Source organism: Sus scrofa, chromosome 5, assembly GCF_054392235.1.
Source record: "Sus scrofa isolate SSC_HxYL_T2T_F1_AM1 chromosome 5, Sscrofa_HxYL_maternal_Yorkshire_Landrace_v2.0, whole genome shotgun sequence".
NCBI classification, from domain to species: domain Eukaryota; kingdom Metazoa; phylum Chordata; class Mammalia; order Artiodactyla; family Suidae; genus Sus; species Sus scrofa.
The window spans coordinates 91471932-91499165 of NC_139387.1; the positions used below are offsets into that span (position 1 = coordinate 91471932).

The following is a 27234-nucleotide window of genomic DNA, read 5'->3' on the forward strand; positions in this document are numbered from 1 at the left end:
GCTAAGTGATACATGTGTTACTGCATTTAATTCTCATAACAGTCCTATGAGGTACGTACTAGAAATATCATCTCCATTTTCTGGTTGTGAAAACTGAAGCACACATTAAGATACTTGCTCAGGAGTTCCCTAGTGGCTTAGCAGTTAATGTTTCCATGCAGTCAACACTGTGGCTTGAGTTTGATCCCAGGCCCAGAAATTTTGCATGCTGTGGGTGTGGCCAAAAAAAAAAAAAAAGGAAAAAAAAATATACCCAAGCCCACATAGTTTGCATATGACTAAGCCAAGATTTTTAAGCTAAGATTTGCGTTCTGACAGACAAACATGGAACATAGATTTGGAAATTATATGAAAAAACCTTCAGCTTATAATATAGCCACTGTTGGGAAGAATAGAGAATAAGATCCTCAAGGATTTATTTTAAAGTGTTTACTTAGAATTGGTATAATGATAATTTTCCTAAAGAGATAATTTCCAATATAAACCTAGCAGATATAGTTCCCGGTCTATACTTATGATGGAGCATGGTAATGTGAGGAAAAAAAGAAGGTATACATGTCTGTGTAACTGGGTCACCTTGCTGTTCAGTAGAAAATTGACAGAACACTGTAAACCAGCTGTAATGGAAAAAATAAAAATCACTATTAAAATAAATAAATAAAAAATAAGTAAACCTAACAGAGTTTATAGAGAGGAGAGGCAAAATTTGCTGAATACTTTTGGCTGGTAATCTGATTTCTCTTCAGATCAGAGCACTGACTCCCAGTCTTTGATCTCTGCATGTCAGAAGATACACCAAAACAATGTGAATCTTTTAAAATTGTTTTCACTATTTCAGAAAGCCTAATGAAATTACATATTTACCTTTACTAAGGCTGTTTAGATTAAATAAAACATCCAGGTTTTGTTTTTGCTTAAATATCAACCCCTTATTTTATCACTAGGTGGTGTGTCCATTTATTTAGCTTTTTCTAGAGTTCCTATTGGAAATTTACACTCCTATTAGAAATATGAGTGCTCCCTATCCTAACCTCTGTTTGGTATTGTTAGTTTTTTAAATTTAGCCATTCTAGCAGCTGTGTCTTTTCTCATTTGTGATTTCTTTTTACTTTATTGACAGTGTCTGATGAGGAGGCATTGTTCATTTTAACTAGTTCATCTGTCTTCTCCTTTGTGGTTATTCTTTTTTCTGTCCAATTTAAGACATTTTTGCCTACGTCGAGTTTGTGAGTTATTTCTCCGTGTTAACTTTTATAAGTTTTATTATTCTTTGAGAGTCATATCTATTATTTATTAGGAATTGATTTTTAGAAATCCTATGAGCTTTGTGTTAGTTTTCATTTCTCCATCTTGATATTCAGTTGAACCAGCACAATTTATGGAAAAGATCATTCTTTTTCTACTATTCTACAAAGCAACTTTAAAAACATACATGTGGCCCTATCTTGTACTCTGTTCTGTTTCATTGAACCATGCATTTATCCTTGTGCCAAAACAATACTATCTTCATTATTGCAATTATCTTGATATCTGATGGCATGCCTCTTCCCATCTCTTAAAGATTCTCTTGATGTTTTCCTATATTAGTTTTATAATTAGCTTGTCAATTTCTAAAAAAAATCTGGGATTTTTTTGAAATTGCATGGAATCTATATAAAAATATTGAGAGATTGACATATTTTCAATATTTACCCCGTGAGCATGGTTTATCTCCTAAATATTTAGGTCTTCTTTATTGTTTTCCCAGCTTTGTTATGGTATGATTGAAAAAGAAAAATAGTATATATTTAGGTTATAAAACATGATTTTTTAAGGTGTTCATGTGATGATTTAATATACATGTACATAAATATTTAAAGTAATGTTCCATAGTGTTCTCTGAAGAGCTCTTATACATTTTTCATCAGTTTTATTTCTGGTTTTTTTTTTGTTTTTGTTTGGTTGGTCTTTGTTTTTGTTTTTTTGCTTTTTAGGGCCTTGCCCACGGCATGTGAAAGTTCCCCAGGCTAGGGGGTTGAATCAGAGCTACAGCCGCTGGCCTACACCACAGCCACGGCAACATGGGATCCAAGCTGCGTCTGCAACCTTCACCACAGCTCGTGGTGGTGCTAGATCCTTAACCCACTGAGTGAGGCCAGGGATCAAACCTGCATCCTCGTGGATACTGGTCGGATTCATTTCTGCTGAGCCGTGATGGGAACTCCCTATTCCTAAATATTTTGTATTGTTGATATTATTATAAATGGTATCATTTAAAGTAATTTATGTCTTTTTTTGCTGCCATATCTGGAAACAATTTAAAAAATTTTGGCCTCAAATCCAATGATCTTACTATGTTGCCTTTTTAATTCTAATAATTTATCTGTATATTCCATTGGGTTTTCTACATGATAGTATCAGTTTTATTTCTTCCTTTTCATTTCTTATATTTTTCATTTATTTTTCTTGCCTATTGCACTGGCCAGGACTTCCTTTAAATTGTTGAAGAGCAGTGTGTTAGTGGCATCCTTATTTAGTTTCTAGTCTCAAAAAGAAAGCTTTCATTACTTAACGTACAATTAAGTATAATGATTGCAATTAAGTATAATAATTATTTTTAAATTTATAATTGAAGTGTAATGTATATATAGGAATGTATGCATATAATATTTTTATAGCTCAATGAATTCTCATAAACTGAGTTGTGTTATAAGCGCTCTGATCAAGAAATCAGGAGTTCCCGTCATGGCTTAGTGGTTAACGAACCTGACTGGATTCAGTGAGAATGTGGGTTTGATCTCTGGCCCTGCTCAGTGGGTCAGGGATCTGGTGTTGCTGTGAGCTGTGGTGTAGGTCGAAGACATGGCTTGGATTTGGTGTTGCTGTGGCATAGGCTGGCATCTGCAGCTCTGATTCGACCCCTAGCCTGGGAACTTTCATATGCCATGGGTGTGGCCCTAAAAAGACAAAAAAAAAAAAAAAAAAAAAAAAAAAAAGAAATCAGCCCTCCTGAAGCTCTTCCTTACCGATTTCCATTGACTATTACTACTCTCCTAACTTCTAAATTCTAAATTCTTTTTTAAAAAATAGAAACTCTTTTATTAGTCTAAGGCAGTTCCAGTTTGTTGGTAGTTTGCTAAAGTATCTTTTATTTAAAAAATCATGAATTGGTGTGGAATATTATAGAATGCTTCTCCTGCATCTTTTGAGATCATCATATAATTTTTCTCCTTCATTCTGTTCCTGTGGTAAACTATATTGCATTACTAGAATAGACACAGCTTGGTCATCCTTTTATATTGTAGGATTTGATTTCCTGATATTTTGTTTAGGACTTTTGCTCTCATGTTCATGATAGGATTTACCTTTAATTTTGATGTCATGTAATGTCTTTGTGAGGTTTTGGTATTAATGTTCCTGGTATCAGAAGACACATTTGGAAGTGCCTGCGGTTTTTTGTTCTTCGGAAAAATAGGTGTAATGTTGATGTTATTTCTCTTAAGAATTTGGAAGAACTGAAAAATGAGTACGAAAAATTGTGTATAGGATGGATTAGAATGGGAAGGAGATGGAGGTAGGGAGTGCCACTGGGTTTGCGTTCTCATTCTGATGTGAGTTGATGACGGCTTTGATGGCTAGGTTGGTGGTATAGGAATGAAAAAGAAATAATAGCAACATTAACATCATGTGGGTTCACATAGCATTTTCCAGCTTAAACATTGCTTTCATTTGCTTGTTTGTTTGTTTTTTTTCTTTTTTAGCTGCCTTCCTGGGCCAGGGATCAGATCTGAGCCACAATTGCATCCTACACTGCGGCTGCCACAACACCAGATCCTTAACCTATTGTGCTGGGCCAGGGATTGAACCTGTGTCCCCGTGCTTCCAAGATACTGCAGATCTCATTGGGCCACAGTGGGAACTCCACATTGCTTTAATTTAATCTTTATAGTGAGTAGAAGATGTAGAAGGAAAGGATGAGTTGAAGATACTGTAAGGTTATGCATTTAAGTTGCTGAGAGATTACTGTGCCACTGACATAGGATGTCAAGTTATTTCTTTTTCTTTTTTTCTTGTTTAACAAGGATTACCAAAAATTTATGTTATCTTCTTCCTTGAACCACCTTTCAGTGAAAGAAGAAATGTAAAAATAAAACTAACTGGAAGTCAAGGAGAATGACCTAAGGAGACCATAATTCCCTTATCCGTAAAATGATAGGCTTAGATTAGATTATCTGTACATTTTTCAGATTTCTAAACTTCCACAGGCCAAAATACAAATTCAGATCTTCTTATGGCAATTTTTTTCACAGAAGAGACCTTAGGGGAACAAGTATCATACGTTTAACAATTAACTTTTTGATAAAATAATCTTAACATAATGCTTTTTTTTTTTTTTTTTTTTTTTTTTTTTTTTTTTTTTTTTTTTTTTAGGGCTGTTCCTGTGGCATATGGAAATTCCCAGGCTAGGGGTCCAATTGGAGCTTCAACTACCGCCCTACAACACAGCCACGGTCCCGCCGTGTCTACGACCTACGCTGCAGCTCATGGCAATGCCGGATCCTTTAACCCACTGAGCAGGTTGAACTCTCGTCCTCATGGATGCTAGTTGGGTTCATTACCACTGAGCTACAACGGGAACTCCAATAATACTACATTTTTGAGAATAGTTATTGGAATAAGGAGCACTGATATTGACGATGCTCAGAAAATAGTTAACAGTTAAACCAGAATATGAGCCACTTAAATTACTTAACTGTTTAGAATAGCAGATGCACAAATAAATGCAGCTAACCTTAATACAAGAAAATTGATTAATGGGGAAATGTGGCAGGGAACACTGGGAATAGTTCTGATAAATTCTATTAAAAATGAGGAATTGTAGGTAGGCAAAACAAAAAACAAAAAACAAACTTAAGTTCTATATGTTTGATAAAAGTATACCAGGTACTTCTGGAATAGAGCCATAAAAACTATTCTAGTGCAGGATAACTTCATTTAAAGTATTTGTATTTTTAGTTAGGAAGACCAGGCACAAAGTTAGGCAAAAAGGCTTCAATTCCACTTCAGGAGTTTCTAGGTTGCCAGCCATAGAAATCACCTCTAGCGGAGGAAGCAGAAAAGGAATGTATTCGGATGTTTCTGGGTGGCTTCTAGAAGGGGCTGGAGACCAGGCTGGGAGCAGGATTAGGTGTCTAAACAGCGGGGTCTTCTCATTAGCCTTTTCAGAGCTCCAATTCTGGAATTTTATCTTTCCATTCTTAAGCTATTCTACTTCAAATCTAAATTTTGGAGAGAGTCTCATTGGCATAGCTGGATTATTGCTCATCCCTGTTTAGGAGAAAGCTAGGATATGTTGATTTATAGTCACAGCAAGAATGCGTACAATAGGGAAGAGAGAGTTCACTGAAAGGAAATGAGGTGCTATTGTTGAAAGAAGGAAGAGATGGATTCTAGGCAGCCAGATCCTCATGCATGTTTATTATGTGGTCCAAGTTGAGGGGCAGGTCTAAGTAAAAGAACTTCTAATTTAGATTTAAATAAAGGGCAAAGTAATACTTCTTTTTTTTTTTGGTTGGATTCGGAGGTAGTTCATGCTTATTTTTTCCAGCTTCTATTGAGTCAGTAGATGAGTTCATAAGTCTACTTTATGTCAAACCTTTTCCCCGCTATTTACTTTTTTCCAGAGATACAGTTACATGTAAATAAATTTCCAAAAACTATGACTTTAGGGAGTTCCTTTTGTGGCTCAGCGGTAATGAACCTGACTAGTATCTATGAGGATGTGGATTCCATCCCTGGCCCCACTCAGTGGTTTAAGGATCTGGCATTGCTGTGAGCTGTGGTGTAGGTTGCAGATGTGGCTCGGATCCCGAGTTGCTGGTGGCTGTCATGTAGGCTGGGAGCTGCAGCTCTAATTCAACCCCTAGCCTAGGAACTTCCATGTGCTGCGGGTGTGTCCCTAAAAGGAAAAAAACAAAACAAACAAAAACTGTGACTTGAGTTTTCACTTGGATTCTAAGCATTCATAGTTTCTCAGATTTCCCAGCTGCTCTTTTTTAATCTTTCCAGTGTATCTTAGAACTTACTGCTTCTGGAATTAAGATGAAAACTGTCAGACTTCTTCAAACACCATATAGATAACTCATTTTTTGAGGTCATTTTTCATATACAGACTTGAATTAAAGGCTGTTATGAAGTCATGATCCCAAACTATAAAGGATGTTAAAATATTACTGGAGTAGATTAGAAACATAGCACTAGTTAGCTCAGTTTTTCATAATGTGACAAGATTTAAATTTGTCCCTTTTCACTAAGTAAGATAGTATCTTGGAGTAGAAAAACTATTACAATTGGGACGTACCCTTCCCTCATGAAGTAAGTTTTGCAGTTAATTAAATAATATAGATTTAAAGGGGACACTAAATTATTTGCCTATGATACCCATATACCTATGGGTATATAGCTCTGTCAGTTTCTCAAGCTGTCCAACAGCTCATTAACACTGATGCTTCTTGCCTGAAATTGTCTGGGGCCACAGTGTGATGGTGTGGGAGAGTGGAAATACCACTGGGCAAAGAGTTAAAGAGGCACAAACTTTGGCTCAGCTGTGGACTTTGCTTTAGTTGTCTCTGCAAATTCTAAATTTGGAGAAAAGGAATAGAAGAAAGCTGCAGTTGCTGTCTGGTGGCTCAGCATCTAGGCAGATTGGCGCTAACCCACTAGCATACTCTATACCTTCTCTGTTGGGAAGTTGATGGTATCTAAACATGGAGACTTTCCTATATGCAAGACACTATATATCAGGATTTAAAAATATATCACTTAAATGTCCTGGCTACTCTCCAAGGTAGATGATATTATTCTCATTTCACAGGTTAGTGAGATGTCTTACAGATTAAAAACATGTCCAAAGTCACCTAGTAATTGCAAAATCTAAATTCAGATCCTAGTCTTATGTAACTCCAAGAGAAGCTTAGAATCTCTGTAAAATCTGCTGTTCATTTGTGTATCCATCCTACTGTCTTTCTCAGTATCTATCACAGAGTAAGCTAGGAGGAAATATTAGTGGAGGAAAGAAAGAAGGCACAGGTACAAAAATTCGCTTAATATTATTTAGTCCAGGAGTTCCCACTGTGGTGCAGTGGGAAATGAATCTGACTAGAAACCATGAGGTTGTAGGTTTGATCCCTGGTCTTGCTCAGTGGGTTAAGGATCCGGCGTTGCTGTGAGCTGTGGTGTAGGTCACAGACATGGCTCATATCTGGTGTTGCTGTGGCTCTGGTGTAGGCCGGCAGCAGCAGCTCCTGTAAGACCCCTGAGCCTGGGAACCTCCATATGCCACAGGTGCAGCCCTAGAAAAGACAAAATATATAATATATATATATATATATATATATATATATATATATTTAGTCCAGTGGTTTGAACATAGAGTATGTGAAAGATATTGTATGATATCATTTTGAAAGTTAGGTTGAGTTGGGATCATGAAACCCTTTGATAATTAAGTTTAAGGATTTTAAATATTTTCAATAGTCACTGTGAAGCTCCTGAAGATTTTTGAGCATTGGAGTGGCAGGATCATAGTTGTGCTATAGGAATATTAGTTTTGTAGTAGTGCATAGAATGAATTGGAAGAGGTTAAGAGGTTAAAGGTAAGGAGACCAGAGTTCCCCTTGTGGCTCAGCAGTAATGAACAAGACTAGTATCCATGAGGACGAGGGTTCGATCCCTGGTCTCACTCAGTGGCTTAAGGATCTGGTGTTGCTGTCAGCTGTGGTATAGGTCGCAAATTCAGCTTGGTGCCTATGCTTATGTAGCTGTGGTGTAGGCCAGCAGCTGAAGCTCCAATGCGCCCCTTTGCCTGGGAACTTCCATATTGCCACAGGTGTGAACCTAAAGAGCAAAAAAAAAAAAAAAAAAAAAAAAGGTAAGGAGACCAGGTATATGTTTGCAATGAATAGAGAAAGCTTGAGAATCCAAACTTTGGGAGAGATTAGAGTGGAATTAAGAAAGGGGATATACTTTTGATAAACATTTTGTTATTAGACTAAGTTAGCAGTATCTTAATAGGATGGCAGGGAAAGAGTGAGACTTAATGATCACTGAAATTTAAAGCATAAAAGATTAGAAGAATGATAACATGCCAACTACAGGGAAAAAGTTAAGGAGTGGAAGTGTTTTTCCCAGGTTTGGGGAAAATGAGTTTGATTTACAGGCATGTGGAGTTAGAGGTGCCAAGTAGATCATTGGCAGGGCCTGGAAATGCATGATTAGGCTTTGGAGAAAGGTCAGGGAATTGATGCAGAAATTTAAGAGGCACCCAGGTAGAAAACCAGCAAAAGGAACAAAAAAAAATCACTATCTAGAGATCAGCCTGTATATGAATGAATAGTATAGCCCACGTGGAACTTAGTGTTAAGTGTTAGTTCCTAACAAGGAATTGCTTCTCAGTTCCTCATGACAGCTGCATCTAGGGATGGAGAATTCTATACCATACTGTTCTTTCCATCTGGTCTAGGAATACTGGGTGAGCTCTCTGGAGACATTTGTTAAGGATTGGTAACTAAATTCAAAGGATTATCCTGTTTTTCCCCCTCCTTGTCAGCTTCTCCACCTTTATATTGTCTTTCTTTCAGTTCCCTTCTATTCTACTAGATTCTGTATTCTCACACTTAACTTCTTCAGTACAAGTTTTTGGTGGTATGGTATAAGAGAAAAATAGAATGGATTGCAGCATTTGGATGTTGAGTGGGAAGATGAAAGCTGTGCTTGAGAATAATTTGTTATTCTATATTAAAGATCCTAGCATTTCCCTACAGCTTGAATTGTACTTTGTATCATTGGTAACTGAATAGCATTCATAGTATTTCGTTGTATTTAGCAAGACATATGAACAGGCTGGATTAGTAAGCATCATAGAAAACATGAGACAATTTTTAGGACATATTTACCTCAGCAGAATAATAACACCTTTGATCAGGTGACTTTTAGAAAAAAATAAAAATATTTAATAGTATAGGAGCTGGGTTCTTTAGCTGTCTTAAGTCTACCTTTGTGCTTTTTAAAATTGTTTATATTATGAGGCACTGGGATTGTGGGATGGAAATCCTATAAAATTGCATTGTGATGATCATTGTACAACTATAAATGTAATAAATGCATTGAGTAATAAAAAAATTTAAAAAATTGTTTATATTATGTAAATAACATAGATGCCCTTCTTTAAATGTTGCCTTAGAAAAAAATTCAGTGCTGATTTTGACTATTGCAGAACCTTTCATATTTTTCCACTCTGAAACTTGCTTTGTGCTTTTTTTTTTAAATAATCCTTTTACAGAGACAATCCTGAAATGCTTTGTTTCCTTTTTTATGCATAAGAGCATGCTCATTGGAAGCATATTGTATGTGAAGATTGTCACTTGTTCAATTTTTGTGTACTGATGGTGAGCAGAAAATCTTTTTAACCTCCTTCTTTGTAAAAATGATTTATACAACACCACTTAAGAAATTCAGTGTTAACAGTAAAATTACTTCTCGAGCTATTACAATGAAGAATAAGAAAAACCTACTATGTTAAAAATGAATAATGCATTTATTTTAATCTTTGGCTCCACTCCTCTACCAGCTTCTTATTTGGCTACTAAAAGGGATGCAGTAAAATTCCCCAAAAGTGTTAATTCTTTTTCTGGAGCTAGTCCAGTAGCATGTCAAAAGAATTTTGAAAAGAACATTTGCTTATGTGTAACAGCTTTGGAATATGTAATAGGATACATTAGTATGCTTTTAAAAGGAGTATGGGTAGCTCATGAAGAACATAAAAGAAGTGTGTGAACCACTTTATTGTTGTTCATGATTAAACCAAAATTGTTTGCGTGTGAACAGATTTAATTGTTTACAAAATCTGCATAACACTATCAACAGAATGGGTGATAGGGGAGGGAGACAAACGCTGCTTTTAGTTTGATTATGATTTGTAGATGTTCTTCTAATAAGCAGCCTTGCTTAAATAAAATCTGAAAGAAAAAAAAAGTGATGAAGACAACTGAGTACCTATAGACAACTAAAAATAATTCCATTGATTCTGTGTTTTTAATTGTAGGTTGATCTGGATCAGGAGGGTAACAAGATCCTTTAGAAAATGAATAAAGTGTCTATAGATTCTTTAGGAGGGTAAGTGACAGGGTAACTAGATATATCTGGGTTTTTTGGATTATGTAACATTCAGACCTCCTAGGAAAGCAGTACCACAAGGAACCACATGTCAAATTGCCAAAGTAAGGATTTATTTTGTGTCAAAATGTGTTATTTCTTAAAACACCATTCATAAGATTTGTATAAAGTATATTATGCACATGAATGTATTTATATTTATTTTATTTGCAAGAGTGATTCACTCTTAGCAGCCAACAGGGCCATGAATATACACTTAATTTTTTTTTATTGCAGTGTGGTTGATTACAACAATATTAATATTAGTTTTAGGTATACAACATAGTCAAATGATATTTTATAGATTATACTCCATTTAAAGTTATTATAGATCAATGGCAGTATTTCCCTGTGCTGTACAATATATCTTTATTGCTTATTTGTTTTATATGTAGTAGTTTGTGTCTCTTAAACACCCCCCCCCCGCACCCACTTACCCTTATCTTGTTGCTCCCCACTTCCCTTTCCTCACTGGTAACCACTAGTTTGTTCTCTATATCAGTGAGTCTTTCTCTTCTGTTATATACATTCATTTGTTTTGTTTTAGATATATAAGTGATAAAATAGAATATTTGTCTTTCTCTCACTATTTCACTGAACACAATACCCTTTACATCTGTCCACATTATTGCATATGGCAAAATTTCATTCTTTTCTATGGCTAAGTAATATTCCATTATATGTATATGCTTCATCTCCTTTATCCAGTCATCTATTGATGGACACTTGGGTTGCTTCTATATCTTGGCTATCATAAATAATGCTACTGTGAACATTGGGGTGCATGTGTCTGTTTGAATTAGTGTTTTCTTTTTGCTTATTGGGGCTGCTCCTGTGGCATATGGAAGTTCCCAGGCTAGGGGTTGAATCAGAGCTAGAGGTGCCAGCCTATGCCACAGCCACAGCAACTCAAGATCCAAGCCATGTCTGTACCTACACCACAGCTCACAGCAATACCGGATCCTTAACTCACTGAGTGAGAATAGGGATTGAACCCACATCCCCATGGATATTAGTTGGATTCACTTCCACTGTGCCACAGCAGGAAATCCCAGTGTTTTCATTTTCTTTGGCTATATACTCAGCAGTGGAATTGCTGGCTCATACGGTAGTTCTACTTTCAGTTTTTTGAGGGAGCTCCATACTGTTTTCCATAGTGGCTGCACCAATTTATAACCCTAACAACAGTGTACTAGGGTTCCCTTTTCCCCACATCTTTGCCAACATTTGTTACCTATATAGACTTTTTGGGTGAAGCCTTTTGACAAGTATGAGGTGATATATCTCATTATGATTTTGATTTGCATTTCTCTGATGACAAGCGATATTGAGGATTTCTTAATGTGACTGTTGTCTATCTGTGTCTTCTTTGGAAAAATGACTATTTGGTCATCTGCCCAATTAATGGTTTTTTTTTTTCTTTCTTTTTACCTTTTCTTGAGCTGGTCCCACGGCATATGGAGATTCCCGGGCTAGGGGTCAAATCGGAGCTGTAGCCACCGGTCTATGCCAGAGCCACAGCAACGCAGGATCCAAGCCGCATCTGCGACCTACACCACAGGTCCCAGCAATGCCAGATCCTTAACCCACTGAGCAAGGGCAGGGATCGAACCCTCAACCTCATGGTTCCTAGTTGGATTCGTTAACCACTGTGCCATGACGGGAACTCCCTGTTTTTTTTTTTTTTTTTTTTGATGCTGAGTTATATGAACTCTTTATATGTTTTGAATAAAACCCCTTATTGGTTATATCATTTGCAAATATTTTCTTCCATTCTGTAGGTTATTCATTTTGTTTATGGTTTCCTTTGCTGTGCAGAAGCTTTTAAGTTTACTTAAGTCTTATTATTTTTACTTTTTCTTTTGCCTCAGGAGAGAGACGCCCCATATTGCTAAGATTTATGTCAAAGAGTGTTCTGCCTTTCTCTTATAGGAATTTTATGATTTCAAGTCTTACATTTAGGTCTTAGTTGATTTAGGGTTTATTTTCATATGTTGTGTGATAAAAAGTACTAATTCAATTTTTTATAAGTAGCTGTCATTTTCCCAGCACCACTATTGAAGAGACTCTCCTTTTGCTATCATATATTCTTGTTTCCTTTGTTGTAGATCAGTTGATCAAAAGTTCATGAGTTTATTTCTAAGGTCTTTGTTCTCTTCCATTGATCCATGTGTCTGTTTTTGTGCCCGTACCACACTGTTATTATTTTGTTTTTTTCAATTTTTTTAGTTAATATAGAATATTGTGTTAGTTTCAGGTGTACAGCAAAGTGATTCAGTTATACATATTTATCTATTCTTTTTCAGATTCTTTTCCCATATAGGTTATTACAGAATATTGAGTAGAATTCCCTGTGCTATACAGCAGGTTCTTGTTGTTTGTCTATTTCTTATATAGTAGTGTGTATATGTTAATCCCCAAATCCTAATTTATCCCTCCCTACCACATTTCCCCTTTGGTAACCATAAGTTTGTTTTCAAAATCCATGACTCTATTTCTATTTTATAAATAAATTCATTTGTACAATTTTTAAAAAATTAGATTACACATATAAGTGATATCATATGATATTTGTCTTTCTCTGTCTGACTTACATCACTTAGTATGATAATCTCTCGGTCCTTCCATATAGCTAGTACCATGCTGTTTGGATTATTGTAGCATTGTAGCATAGTCTGAAGTCAGGGAGCATGATACCTCCAGCTTTGCTCTTTGGCAATTTGGAAATTAAATTTTAGGATTTAATTAATTAATTAATTAATTTTTAAATTTATTATTTTTTTTTGTCTTTTTGCTATTTCTTTGGGCCGCTCCCGCGGCATATGGAGGTTCCCAGGCTAGGGGTCCAATCAGAGCTGTAGCCGCCAGCCTATGCCAGAGCCACAGCAACGTGGGATCCGAGCCACCTTTGCAACCTACACCACAGCTCACGGCAACGCTGGATTGTTAACCCACTGAGCAAGGGCAGGGACCGAACCCACAACCTCATGGTTCCTAGTCGGATTCGTTAACCACTGCGCCACGATGGGAACTCCTAGGATTTAATTTAAATTAAAGAAAATTAATTTTGTGACTCCATGTAAATGTTAGGATTATTTTTTCTAGTTCTGTGAAAAAGTTTGTGAGTATTTTGATAGGGATTGCATTTAATCTGTAGATTTCTTTGGGTAGTATTTTAATAATATTCTTCAATATAAGAGCATGGTATATCTTTCTGTTTCTTTGAATATATTCAATTTCATCAGTGTTTTATAGTTTTTAGAGTATAGTTTTTTCACCTCCTTGGTTAAGTTTATTCCTAGATATTTTATTCTTTTTAAAGTGATTTTAAATGGGATTGTTTTCTTCCTATCCTCTTTCTAATAATTCATTGTTAGTGTATAAGAAAGCAGCAGTTCTTTCTGTATATTAATCTTGAATCCTGAAGCCATTCTGAATTCATTTATTAGTTCTAATAGCTTTTTGCTGGAGACTTCAGAGTTTTCTATGTATATAATATCGCATCATCTACAAATAGTGACAATTTTACTTCTTCCCTTCCAGTTTGGATGCCTTTTATTTTTCTTGCCTGATTACTGTGATTAGGACTTTAAATACTATGTTAAATAGAAGTGGCAAGAGTGGGCGTCTCTGTCTTGTTCCTGAATTTAGTGGAAAGTCTTTCAGCTTTTAATGATTGAGCATGATATTAACTGTGGGTTTGTCATAGTGGCATTTGTTATGTTGAAATATGTTTCCTCTGTATCAGCTTTAATCAGAGTTTTTATTATGAATGGATGTTGAATTTTGTCAAATGCTTTTTCTGCATCTTTTGAGATGATCTGTGATTTTTATCCTTCCTTTTGTTAATATGGAATATAATATTATATGTAATATTATATCTTTGATTGGTTTGTGACTATTGAACCCATTCTTGCATCTCTGGAATAAATCTCCCTTGATCATGGGGTGGATCCTTTTTATATATTGTTGAATTCATTTGGCTAATATTTTGTTGCTAATATTTTATTTCTGTATTTGTCAGTAATATTGGCCTTTAATTTTCCAATTTTATAGTGTCTGTGTTTTTTTTTTTTTTTTGTATCGGGGTATTGGTGATTTCACTGAATGAATTTGGGCATGTTTCATCCTTTTCACATTTTAGGAATAGTTTGAGAAGAATAGTTCATGGTGGAACCAACAGGAGGGCTGTGGGAAGCCTGGGCTCTGCTCCTGAGGAGGGCTTACATGCTTGTTTACTCCCCAAAAAGGCTTGAGGGGTAAATTGAAACTGCACAGGTGTCTGGCTCATTTACCCCAGTCTCCCTGCCTTGCACCCCATCTTGAGCCAAGTGACTGTTATGGCCCTGCTTACTTCACAGAGCTGGGCAGGATGAGGGCACGAGGGGCAGAGGATGCTTAGATCTAAAGTGGTGTCATAGCAGGGCAGGGGCAGCCATTTCTGGTGCTTACACAGGTAGAGCATCAGAAACAGTCTGGGTCTTTGACTGTGACCTGAACATGTTATGGCTAGGATTTTTCTCAAATTATTTTCAATTTTTCTGCCATAGAAGACCAAGGCAACATTGTAGTTTTCTGTATTTTGGTGATTTACAAGGTTTCAAATGGTCAGGGTGAAAAACCCAGTTTAGTTCCATATAGAAGTAGTTTCTGGAGGTGGAAAATATGGAGGTGTAGAGAGTGACTATTCAGTCAGAATATTTGGTCATTGTCATGTCCTGGAGAACTAAAACTTAGAGTGAAAATATAGATGTCTTCCATCAGTGCAGATTTTTTTTTTTTTTGGAAAGTCAAACAAAAAGGAACAAGAAAGGGGGAGCATATTTAACTTCTCTTATACACTTTCATTTTCATTGTGCTTATTTTTGGATTTTTTCTCAGATTTTTAAATTTCTTTTAGTTGTGGGGAACTTGAACTAGTGTTTATATCTCTGACTGATTTAGAGTATATTCAACTACCTGAAAAGAACTTTCCCATATGTCTTTGTCAAAAGCAAATAAAGCTATTAATTTGAAGCTTGTCATTAATATAGTCTTCACAGAAAAAGAGCGATCAAGTAAATTTAATGTATTCATACAAAATTAACTCTGTCCCTCAAGTGTCTTAAAACAATTGGAATATTTCTTCTTGGATTGTAAAATGCTTCTAGCTATTTTCTTTATGGATAAAAAAGAAGACAAAAATAGGTATTTTATATTTATAAAAATTAGAATTATTGATATGTTTTGTGTATTGGAAATTTGAGTTAGATGGTAGAGAATCTTTTATTTTGAAGTTTTACATGTTAAAATAAAGGCTACAGAAAAAGAATAGAATTTTCAAGCTTCTTGGACGTGTTAGAGACAAGAAAGAGTTTTAAAGGCAAATAACTCAGAGATAGTGATGGACATTTAAAACATAAACCTGTGATTTAGAATACAATTAAAATAAATATTTCAGGGAGTTCCTGTTGGGGCTCAGCGGTTAACGAACCAGACTGGCATCCATGAGGACACGGGTTCAATCCCTGACCTTGCTCAGGTGTTGCCTGAGCTGTGGTGTAGGTCACAGACGCAGCTCAGATCCTGTGTTGCTGTGGCTATGGTGTAGGCTAGCGGCTACAGCTACGATTTGACCCCTAGCCAGGGAACCTCCATATGCTGCAGGTGCAGCCCTAAAAGATGAAAAAAAAAAAGGCAAGGAAAAATATACAGAAAGAAAAATGAGAGAAAAAAGGCATATGTGGTATATCTGGGGATCGAATGTTTTAGTCATAGGTGTTCTAGAAAGGAAAAATAAGTAGATAGAGAAAACAGTAATAAAAACAAAATAAAGTAACATTTCCTGGAGTTTAAGACAAATTTGAATCTTTCATTGAAAGTGCAAAGAAAGTGCTATTGACCTAAACAGTAGTTTTTTTCTCCAGCAAAATGGGCTTATTTGGGATCAACAAAGTACTGACTTTTGGGGTTTGCAACCATGGTGAGCCACTCACACAAGTCCCATACAGCAAGGAGAGGAGGGGGAAAGGAATTGGGAGTGCTGTAGTAAACAAAGAGTCCATTGGAGGAATTGAAATTTTCAGATAGTAGTGGCTTAACATTGGCTGAGTTGTGCAGTCTCTCATTGGCTGAGTTTGCCAGGCAAGAAGAGGAAGTGTTTCTTCTTCCTGTTGGGCTCTGTGATCATCACAGAGCATGTGAGCTCCCCCTTCTGGCCTCTTATCTGTCTTTAATTGAGGTTTCTATTTATTAATTTTTACAGTGCTAACCAAAACTATTGAGGGAAAAAAACCCTGTCCTTAGATATATCCCAGTGGAATTTCTGAATCCTGTAGACGAAGAAACCATTTTAGAGGATTTTTAGACTAAAAAGCAGGCATTGTCCAAAAAGGAGAGAGAGTCAAGTCAATTTGACATGACCTTCTTGTCTATAAGATAGTGGAGCAGAGTTAGTGTATTCAGAGTTCCACAGGAAAAAAATTGATAGTATTATATGCATTCAATTTATAGTTGTGTGACTTAAATTTTTAGGGTACTGTGATATTGTGACTTATAATAAAAATATGCTTATTATTTCTTATTATGTCTCATAATAAGACATATATTTTATTTTGGTCCTGTTTCTGTCAGAGTTCCTAAAACCCTAGGAATTTCATAAGAGATAAGAGCAGTAAAGATGTCTTTTGTTATGCTAACAAAGTGACTTTTGGACTGCACCTAAGGACAGGGGCTGGTTGCCAGGAGATTCAACCAAGTTATTAGAAGGTTGGAATTTTCAGTCCCACCTCTGTGACCTTAGAGATGGGGGAAGGGCTGGGAGGAACCAATCATCAGTGGTCAATGATTTAATTGGTTATGCTTCATTATAAACTCCCCCAAAAGACTGGGATTAGAGTTTCCAGGTTGGTGAATACATGGAGATTGGGGTGGTGCACTTGGAGAGCACATTGAAAGTTCTGTGCTCTTATGCCATACCTTGCACCATGCATTTGGCTGTTCCTGAGCTACATCCATTTATAATAAACCAGTGATCTAGTAAGTAAAATGAGTTCTGAGTTCGTTGAGCCATTCTAGCAAATTAATCAAAGCAAAGCTGGGGGTTGTAGGACCCTTTAATTTATAGCCAGTTGATCAGAAGTGTAGGTAACAACCTGGTTTCGTGATTGGCCTCCTTAGTTGGAGGGGTCATTGGAATCTCCAGTTTGTAGTAAGTTGGTTAGAAACACAAATAAAAACTTGGGTTTGGGATTGGCATCTGAAGTGGAGGCCAGTCTTGTAGGACAGAGTCCTTTACCTGTGGAATATGATGCTATCTCTGTATAGATAGTATCAGAGTTGGGTTGAATTGAATTGAATTCTCAGACATCCAGCTGGTGTTCAAGAATTGTTTGGTGTTGTGTAGGAAGCCCTCCTCCACCCCCCAGGGTCCCACACACATTGGAATTGGGTCCAGTAACTCAAAAAAGAGGTGCTGTTCTTGGGTGGCTGTAGAGTGAGAGCCTTCGACCCTAACCACTAGACCTCAAGGGCCAGCAGGCTTGATGTGGGTCCCCAGTACTTGTCCCTTTGGAGAAAAAATTGAGCAAGGAGACTGAGAATAGTAAGGCAAATAAAGTGTTTTATTAAGAGAGAAATACATGCAGGAGTTCCTGTGTGGGATCCATGGCATCTGTGGAGTGCTAGGATGAAGATTCAATCTCTGGCCCAGCACAGTGGATTAAGGATCTGGTGTTGGCGCAGCTGTGGTGTAGGTTGCAACTGTGGCTCAGGTCTGATCCCTGGCCTGGGAACTTCCATATTCTACTAGGTAGCCAAAAAAAGAAAAAGAAAAACAAAATACAGGTGGGCTCCATTAGTGGGGTGGGGTGATCAGGCAGAGAGACAGAGACAGAGGCAGATAGACAGAAAAGGAAAGAGAGAGAGGGAGACTGATGCATGCTTTGTGGTAGCTTAAGTCACTTGTATGGGAACAGCCCTTCCAGACTTCCTCTGGCCAATCACCTTGATTTGTATGGCCTTAAGTCCATGTTTGGCCTGACTCAGGGCCCTCCCCTGTGTGCTTGCACATATTTTAGCCAAGATGGATTCTAGTGCAGAGGTTTTTAGGAAGTTGACAGGATCTATTATGATTGGGCACCTGCACCCACCTTCTCTGACCCCTGAGGAATCTTTCTGCACATATGTAGTTCAGGTAGTCTCCCTGACCTCAAGAATGAGAAGCATGTGGTCTCTTTATCTTTTATCCAAGCAGGATGCAGCTTCTCCTTTCTCCTGCCATAATTTTTATCTTGAAGTATCTGTCGACATGGGACAGATTCCAGTTGCTCAGCTTGGGACCTATCTATCTCCTGCCTCGGTACCAAGACATTTCAGACTTAATTCTTAGAGGAAGTTCTCTGGCCAAATGAAGTTGACTCAGAATCAATATCTCAAGTAAAGGAAAGATTAATTAACATAATTGAAATGATTGAAAATTCTTATGTCATTAGGTATAAAACTTAGAAAATTGTATTTTTCCAGTTTCTATTACCACTTTGTTCTCTAGAAATTCTCTTTCCTGGTGAATGAATAGCACACTCTTGAATGTCATCTAAAATCTAATTCTATGAATTCTTACTTTCTGTTATTAAAATAATCACATTCCAGCTATCAGGACTTATTTATGCTCATTTTGTTTAACTAAACTCACAAACATTGTGAAATACAATGAATTTTCAGTCATTCCATCTATGTGGCCAGAATCCAGATCAAGAAATAGAGTATTATGAACATTGCAGAAACTCCAGTTGTGCTGTGTTGTAGTTACTATTCCCTCTAAGGGTAATTATTGTCTTGACTTCTAATGCAGTAGATTAGCTTTCCTCATTTTGAACTTATTTGGATGGAACATACCATATGATTCTTCTATATATGACTTTTTTTTTTTTTGCTCAATTTTATATTTGTTAAACTCATTCATTTGTGGAGTATAATGATAATTTCTTCCCTTATATTGCTGGGTTGTATTCTTCTTTGTGAATATATTACAGTTTATTCTTGCTACATTTAATGGACAGTTTTTGTTTATATGAATAGTGCAGTTAATCCTTGTGGTAAATGTAGAGAAGAATTCTTTTTTTTCGTTTTGGCTGCACCTGTGGGATGTGGAAGTTCCCAGGCCGGGGATGCGGTGATAGTACGGGTCTGGTAATTCTTGTCTTGGCTAGAGGCCTTGAGTTCAATCTTCTTAAAGGGGCTTGAAGCCCAACATTAACCTCTTACTATTTCAGTGTTCCAGCCAATGCAGTTGTAAGGAAAAAAAAAAAAACAACCCAGGATACAGCCAGTTGATTAGCAGTGTAATTCCTTCTACAACCTTAATTCCCACTTGCCACGCAGTGTAGCATATTCTCCGATTCCACCGGTTAGGAAGTAGACATCTTTGGGATACTATTATTCTGCCTTGGAAATATTGTTACCTAAGAAAAGAACACGAGGATAAAAACAATTGCCACCAAAAATTTTTTTTTTTTGTCTTTTGGTCTTTTTTTTTTTGTTGTTGTTGTTGTTGTTGTTATTGTTGTTGCTATTTCTTGGGCCGCTCCCACGGCATATGGAGGTTCCCAGGCTAGGGGTTGAATCGGAGCTGTAGCCACCGGCCTACGCCAGAGGCACAGCAACGCAGGATCCGAGCCGCGTCTGCAACCTACACCACAGCTCACGGCAACGCCGGATCGTTAACCCACTGAGCAAGGGCAGGGACCGAACCCGCAACCTCATGGTTCCTAGTCGGATTCGTTAACCACTGCGCCACGACGGGAACTCCTGCCACCAAAATTTAGTGTTTGCATAGCAATGACAATTAATCTACCTTGTCTGTTAGTTTATCTTCCGGGAATTATATTCAGGTGGAGAAGAGAAGTTGAGGACTGGAAAGATTGTTTTACGCTTTTAGCCCTAATTACAAAGTTGAAACTGGGTTGAAAGGAATGCTCTAGTTTTACCCTCATGTTTTCTTAACTATGGTTCTCTTCATGGTTATATGTCCTTCTAATATTCTAAAATGCTATATAATATATATTTAGTAGAGAGATTATAAGTTGTATGAATATAACTCAAGGAGTTATTTCTGCTCTCAGTTCACCAGTTCTGGTTTGCTGTGTGAATACTTTGGTTGCATCAATCAATTCAAGGTGTATATTATTCGTTAGAAAATATTTGGTTAGTATAAGTTTGGCTCTGGTGTGGCCTAATGTGCTCACTTACATAAAATTACACATTTACATTCTCATATGTGACTATATACTGGGCCTATTACGTATTTTACCTTGCTCAAAAAGGTAAAAAATTGTTAAAGATATTTTCTGTGACTCAGTCAAATAGACATTTATTTACTATAAAACCAATGTTTTCAGTTATTTTTAGAAATCACTTTAAATGATCAGAATTTATCTTGTTTCTCTCTCTTCTTGAAAATAATTATATGACTGCCCTGTGTTATGCAACAGAGTAGCCACTGTCCACATGAGGATATCAAGCACTCGGAATATGGTTAGTCCTAATGGCAGTGGGCGGTAAGAATAAAATAAACACTGATTTTTAAAACAGTGCAAAAAAGAACATAAAATATTTGACTACATGTTGAAATTATGATGTTTATGTAGACTAGGTTAAATGAAATATGTTAAAACTAATTGTACCTCTTTTTATTAATGTGGCTACTAGAAAACTTAGATATACATATATGGCTCACCTTATTCTAGACTCTTTGAACCCATACGGGACAGTTCTAGCTCATGATAATAAAATTACATCATCATTATAGAGATGAGAACCTAACTTACAGTACTCAACAGCATGTGGATGTGTCCAGGTCATCCAAAGATGGAGGCAAACTATTAAGGTACATGTTGAAAAGAAGATGATTTTGTTTATTGCTTGAAATTATCTGATATGTCAGGAGACCATGCCTGTATACTCTGAGCCTGCTTGAGACATTCATGTACATTCTGTGTGTTTCCACACCTGGAGCCTTGGAGTGATCTCAAGTGTTAAGGGTCAGATAAGAATCAAGAAAAGCTGAAAGGTTTTATGTTGTTCCTGAAGGATTTGTTCTGTGGGTTGGTAGAGGATACAGTGGTGCTCATTTTGTGGAGTAGCTGTGTTTAAATCTTGTTTGCTATACATGTGAATATTGGCCCAAGAAACTCAGAATAACAGTTTATTAATAATCTAAAATATGTGAGAGCTTAGGGAGTAAAATATTCTCACTAATGAATGTCCAGGTTGGAAAATTCTGTGGAAAACCTATTTTGTTTATATTTCTTCTAAACCATACTAATCCAATTTGTTGTATTAGTACAAATAGTATAACAAGGGAAATAAATCTTTGGTAAATGAGGATCTCATATCATCTCAGAGCATTAACTCTGGGCAAGAATTTTCACAGAATTTAAATATAGACAAGCACATGTAGGAGATGGAATTGAGTATATATTAGACTAAGACCGAAGATCCATAAATTTTATTTTTGGGAAATAAATATGTATTAAGTATTTACAACTTTTCCAAGACATTCCTTAAAGGTATTTAGAAATTTCTGCATTTTATAAAACAGCCTTAAGTTAATCAAGATTTTAATATAGGCCCTCTTTTTGCATTTGAGGATGATCATTGAGAAACAAGAGGAGTGCAGTGCAAAAAGTTGAGATTTGAAACATCAGTCTTTTTTCTTTTTTAAGGGCTGCACCCATGTGGAAGTTCCTGGGTTAGGGGTTGAATTGGACCTGTGGCTGCTGGCCTACACCTCAGCCATGGCAATACCAGATCTGAGCCTTGTCTGTAATCTATACTACATACAGCACATGGCGATGCTGGATCCTTAACCCACTGAGCAAGGCCAGGGATCGAACCCACATGCTCATGGATACTATTCAGGTTCTTAACCCACAACAGGAACTTCTAGCTCTTTTTTTTTTTTTTTTTAAGTTTTTAGTTGGAAGGTCTTGGTCTGGCTTATTTATAATCTTTCGAATGTGTGTGGATGTTCTGTGGATATGTGGATATGTGCCTAAGGCAGTCGAATATATTTATATGTATGCTAAGTTTCTATTCTGAACTTCTTTGTTTAAAAAAAGATGTATTCACATTCATTCTGTTTAGGAAAGGAGTCAAGCATTGGAGATTTTTCCCCCTGTTCTTATTATAATTAATTCATTTTTTGATCATGGGAAACTCAAATGATATAGGTAAATGAAACCTATAGACCTTGAATCTTATTTTAGTTGTAAATATCAGTATCTTCCCCTAATACGTATTTATAAGGTCTAATGAAATGCAGGAAACTTGAAAATAATTTGAGTTATTATACACTGTTTGCTCATTTCTTTTCCATCCTTTGCCGGAGGTATTCCTGAGCAACATAGTGTTCTAGTCAATTTTAAGGGAAACGACTTTCCCCCAAAGACACCACTGCCCTTACATCTCTCTAATGGAGGTATCTCAAGGTCCATTTCACTCCTGGAAACCTCAGTCATTCTTTTGCTCTTATCTTATCCATACGGATACCATCTCCCATTGGTTTTATTTTAGACGTATCTACTTGAATTCCTCCCTCTTCTCTACCTCTGTATCTCCACTAATTCACATTTCTTTGTTTCTTCCCTTGGTTGTCAAAACGGCTAACCTGACTCCATGCAACCAGTTTGTTCACTCTTCACCATCCAACTGTCACAGGAGCTCTCATTCTACAACACTGACCCAATCCAGAAACATGCTTAGTATCTTTCTGATAACCATCTGGGTCCAAGTTGCTTACAGAATAAAGGCTAAGTTTCTTGGCATTTCATAAGACTCTTCACAATCTGAGACAAATCTATCTTTTCTTTGCTCCCCTCATATTTTATTTTATTTTATTTTTTAATTTTCCTTATATGTGATACTTCTATGTATTTCTATTGTGGGCTCACATTTATGCATGTGTGTGCATAGGAAAAATTTGAAAGCAGATATAGCAAAATTTAAACAGTGACTTGGATTTCCCGTCATGGCTCAGTGGCTAACAAATCCGACTAGGAACCATGGGGATGTGGGTTTGATCCCTGGCCTTGCTCAGTGGGTTAAGGATCCAGCGTTGCCGTGAGCTGTGGTGTAGGTTGCAAATACGGCTTGGATCTGTATCTGTATCTTCATTTAATGTGTTTTCAAAGTGAGAGCATATAGATCAAACTTATTTGTTTTAATAGTTGTATAATATTCCATGATGTAGATAAATCCTAATTAATTTTTCCCTTATTAATGAGCATTCATGAAATTTCTCCTTTTTATAATTAAATTATACAGTAGATATTTTTGTGCCTGTAGGCTTCATATTAATACTTTTATTTTATAGACATTTCGAGGAATTTGCAGAAAAAATTGTGAAATGAAGCAATAGTGCACCACCAATATAAACAATACTTTTTAAAAAATGTGATTCTAATGCTAGAATAGAAAAAGTGGTGAATACAAGAGAACTCCTAGAAACAGACCAGCAGTATACCTTCAAGATATTGTGGCTTCAGTTCCAGACAACTACAGTAAAGGAATATCACAACAAAGGGAGTCACATGCAATTTTGTTTCCCAGTGCATAGAGAAGTGATGTTTACATTATCTTGTAGTCTAAGTGTATGTTACCATTATGTTGAAAAAACAATGTATATACCTTAATTTAAAAATACATTATTTTTAATGTAAAAATACATCTGAGCCTTTAGTAAGTTATAATCTTTTTGCTGGTGGAAGGTCTTGCCTTTATGTGGATGGCTCCCAACTGATTTGGATGGTGGTTGCTGAAGGTTGGGGTGGCTATGGCAATTTCTTAAAATAACACAACAGTGAAGTTTGTCCCATCAATTAACTTTTTCTTCCATGAACATCTTCTTTGTAGCAGGGGGTGTTGTTTCATAGCATTTCAACCACAGTAGAACTTCTTTCAAGATAGGGATCGATCTTCTGAAACCCTGTTGCTGCTTTATCAACTAAGTTTATGTGATATTATAAATTTTTTTGCTGTCATTTCAACATTCTTTCCAGCACCTTCACCAGGAGTAGATTCTAGCTCAAGAAACCACTTTCTTTTTCATTCCATAAGAAGACTCCTCATCTGTTCAAGGTCTGTCATGAGATTTCAGTAACTCCGTCACATCTTTAGGCTCCACTTCTAATTCTAGTTCTCTTGCGCTTTCCACCACACCCGCAATTACTTCCCCCACTGAAGTCTTGAGCCCCTCAAAGAAACTGTGAGAGTTGGAATCAACTTCTTCCAAATTCCTGTTAGTGTTGATATTTTGACCTCCTTCCTTGAATCACAGATGTTCTTAATGGCATTCAGAAGGGCGAATCCTTTTCTGAAGGTTTTTTTTTTAAATTTTATTTTATTGAAGTATAGTTGATTTACAATGTTGTATTAGTTTCAGGTGTATAGCAAGGTGAATCAGTTATACATATAAATATAGCCGTTCTTTTTTTCCCCCATATTGGTTATTTCAAACTATTTTGTAGATTTTCCTGTTCTATACAGTAGCTTCTTGTAATCATGTATATATATATGTATATATGTATCTCCTTTTTTTTTTTTTTGTATTTTTACGGCCACACCTGCGGCATATGGAGGTTCCCAGGCTAGGAGTCAAATTGGACCTGTAGCTGCCAGCCTAAGCCACAGCCACAGCAATGTGGGATCCGAGTCACGTCTGCAACCTACGTCAAAGCTCATGGCAACGCTGGATCCTTAACCCACTGAGTAAGGGGTCAAGCCCACATCCTCATGGATATTAGTCGAGTTTATTACCACTGAGCAACACTGGGAACTCCCTGTAATCATCTGTTTTATACAGTAGTGTGTGTATGTTATTTCTACCCTCTCAATTCTTCCCTCCCCTCAAAGTTTTCACCTATGGTAACCATAAGGTTGGTTTTGAAATATGCGAGTTTGTTTCTATTTTATGAATAAATTATTTTGTATTAAAAAAATTAGAGTCAACATTTAAGTGATATATATTTGTCTTTGTCTGACTTACTTCAGTCAGTATGATAATCTCTACGTCCATTCATGTTGCTGCAAATGGCATTGTTTCATTCTTTTTTATGGCTGAATAATATTCCATTGTATATATGTACCACATCTTAATCCATTCCCCTGTTGATGTACATTTAAGTTGTTTCCATGTCTTGGCTATTGTGAATAGGGCTGCAATGAACATAGGGGTGCACATATCTTTTTAAATTACGGTTTTCTCCAGATAGATGCTCAGGCGTGGGATTGCTGGTAGTTTTATTTTTAGTTTTTTAAGGAACCTCCATACTGTTTTCCATAATGGTTGCACCAATTTGCATTCCTGCCAACAGTGTAGGAGGGTTCCCTCTTCTCTACACCCTGTCCAGCATTTATTGTTTGTGGACTTTTTGATAATGGCCCTTCTAAGTGGTGTGAGGTGTTACTTCATTGTAGTATTGACTTACATTTCTTTAATGATTAGTGATATTGAGCATATTTTCATGTGCTTTTTTGCCATCTGTTGTCTTTGGAACTCTCGTCTATTTAGATCCTCTGCCCATTTTTTAATTGGGTTTTTTGTTTTATTGATATAAAGGTACATGAGATGTTTGTATATTTTGGAGATTAATCCCATTTTGTCCTGAAGGTTTTTAATTGGCTGTCCAGATCCATCAGAGGAGTCATTATCTGTGGAAGCTATAACCTTACAAAATACACCTCTTAAATAATAAGACTTGAAAGTTGAAACTACTCCTTGATCTGTGGGCTGCAGAGTGGATGTTATTGTTAGCAAATGTGAAAACAACATTATTCTCCTTGTACCTCTCCATCAGAGCTCTTGGTGATGAGGTGACTTGTCATTGAGCAGTAATATTTGGAAAGGAATCTTTTTTTCTGAGCAGTAGGTTGCTACAGTGGGCTTAAAATATTTAGTAAACCATGACAGATGTGCTGTCATCCAGGCTCTCTTGTTCCACTTATAGAACATAGGCAGAGTAGATTTAGCATAATTCTGAAGGGCCCAGGGGTTTTGGCAACGTTTCATGAGCATTGGTTTCAATTTAAAGTCACCAGTTCCATTAGCTCCTAACAACAGAGTCAGCCTGTCCTTTGAAGCTTTGAAACCAGACGTTGACTTCTCTTTCTAGCTCTGAAAGTCCTAGATGGCGTCATTTTCTAATGTAAGACTGTTTTGTCTATATTGAAAATCTGGTGTTTAGTGTAGTCACCTTCATTAATTATTTTAGTTAGATCTTCTGGATAGCTTGCTGTAGCTTCTATACTAGCACTTGCTATTTTATCTTGCTTTTGTGTTATAGAGATAGCTTCTTTCCGTAATCCTCATGAACCAACCTCTGCTGGCTTCAGACTTTTCTTCTGAAGCTGTCTCACCTCTTTCTGAACCTTCATAGAGTTGGCGAGAGTTAGGGCCTTGTTCTGGATTAGACTTTGGCTTAAGGGAATGTTGTAGCTGGTTTGATCTTCTGTCTAGACCACTAAAACTCTTCAGATCAGCAATAAGACTGTTGCACCTTCTTATCATTTGTGTATTCACTGGAGTGACACTTTTATCTAATTTCCTTCAAGAACTTTGCCTCTGCATTCCCAAGTTGGCTAACTGTTTGGCACGGGAGGGCTAGCTTTCAACCTATCTTAGCTTTTTTTTTTTTTTTTTTTAAATTCTAGTCAGCTTCTGACATGTTTTCCTCACTGGCTTAATTTTTTTCTAGCTTTTGATTTAAAGTGAGAGATGTGTGACTCTTCCTTTCACTTGAACACTTAGAGGTCATTGTAGGGTTATTAAGTTCACTGTCATATGTGGGCATGTTTCATGGCGCTCTAAACCAGTTACAATAGTAACATCAAATATCACTGTTCATAGACCACCATAACAAATATAGTAATAATGAAAAAATTTGAAATATTGTAAGAATTACCAAAATGTGATGCAGAGACATGAAGCGATCAAAAGCTATTGGAAAACAATGAATATTTGTTCAACAGAGTTGCCACAGACCTTCAATTAAAAGAACAAACACCAAA

At 36.6% G+C, this 27234-nt stretch overlaps 1 protein-coding gene across 50 annotated transcripts in view; it reads left to right on the forward strand.

Annotated features, from left to right (window-relative positions):
* Positions 1-27234, forward strand: part of ANKS1B (ankyrin repeat and sterile alpha motif domain containing 1B) — a 1062966-nt gene that overhangs the window by 120847 nt on the left and 914885 nt on the right. For 6 of the 50 annotated variants that reach the window (XR_014804254.1, XR_014804264.1, XR_014804263.1 and 3 more), the window contains exon 2: positions 10082-10152. The exons of the other annotated variants lie outside the window; for them this stretch is intronic. Coding sequence is in view for 2 of the 6 variants with exons in the window: in XM_084957460.1 (XP_084813586.1) it covers positions 10121-10152 (32 nt within the window). In the remaining 4 variants the exon portion in view is untranslated. The remainder of the gene's footprint in view (positions 1-10081; positions 10153-27234) is intronic. 50 annotated transcript variants of the gene reach the window in all.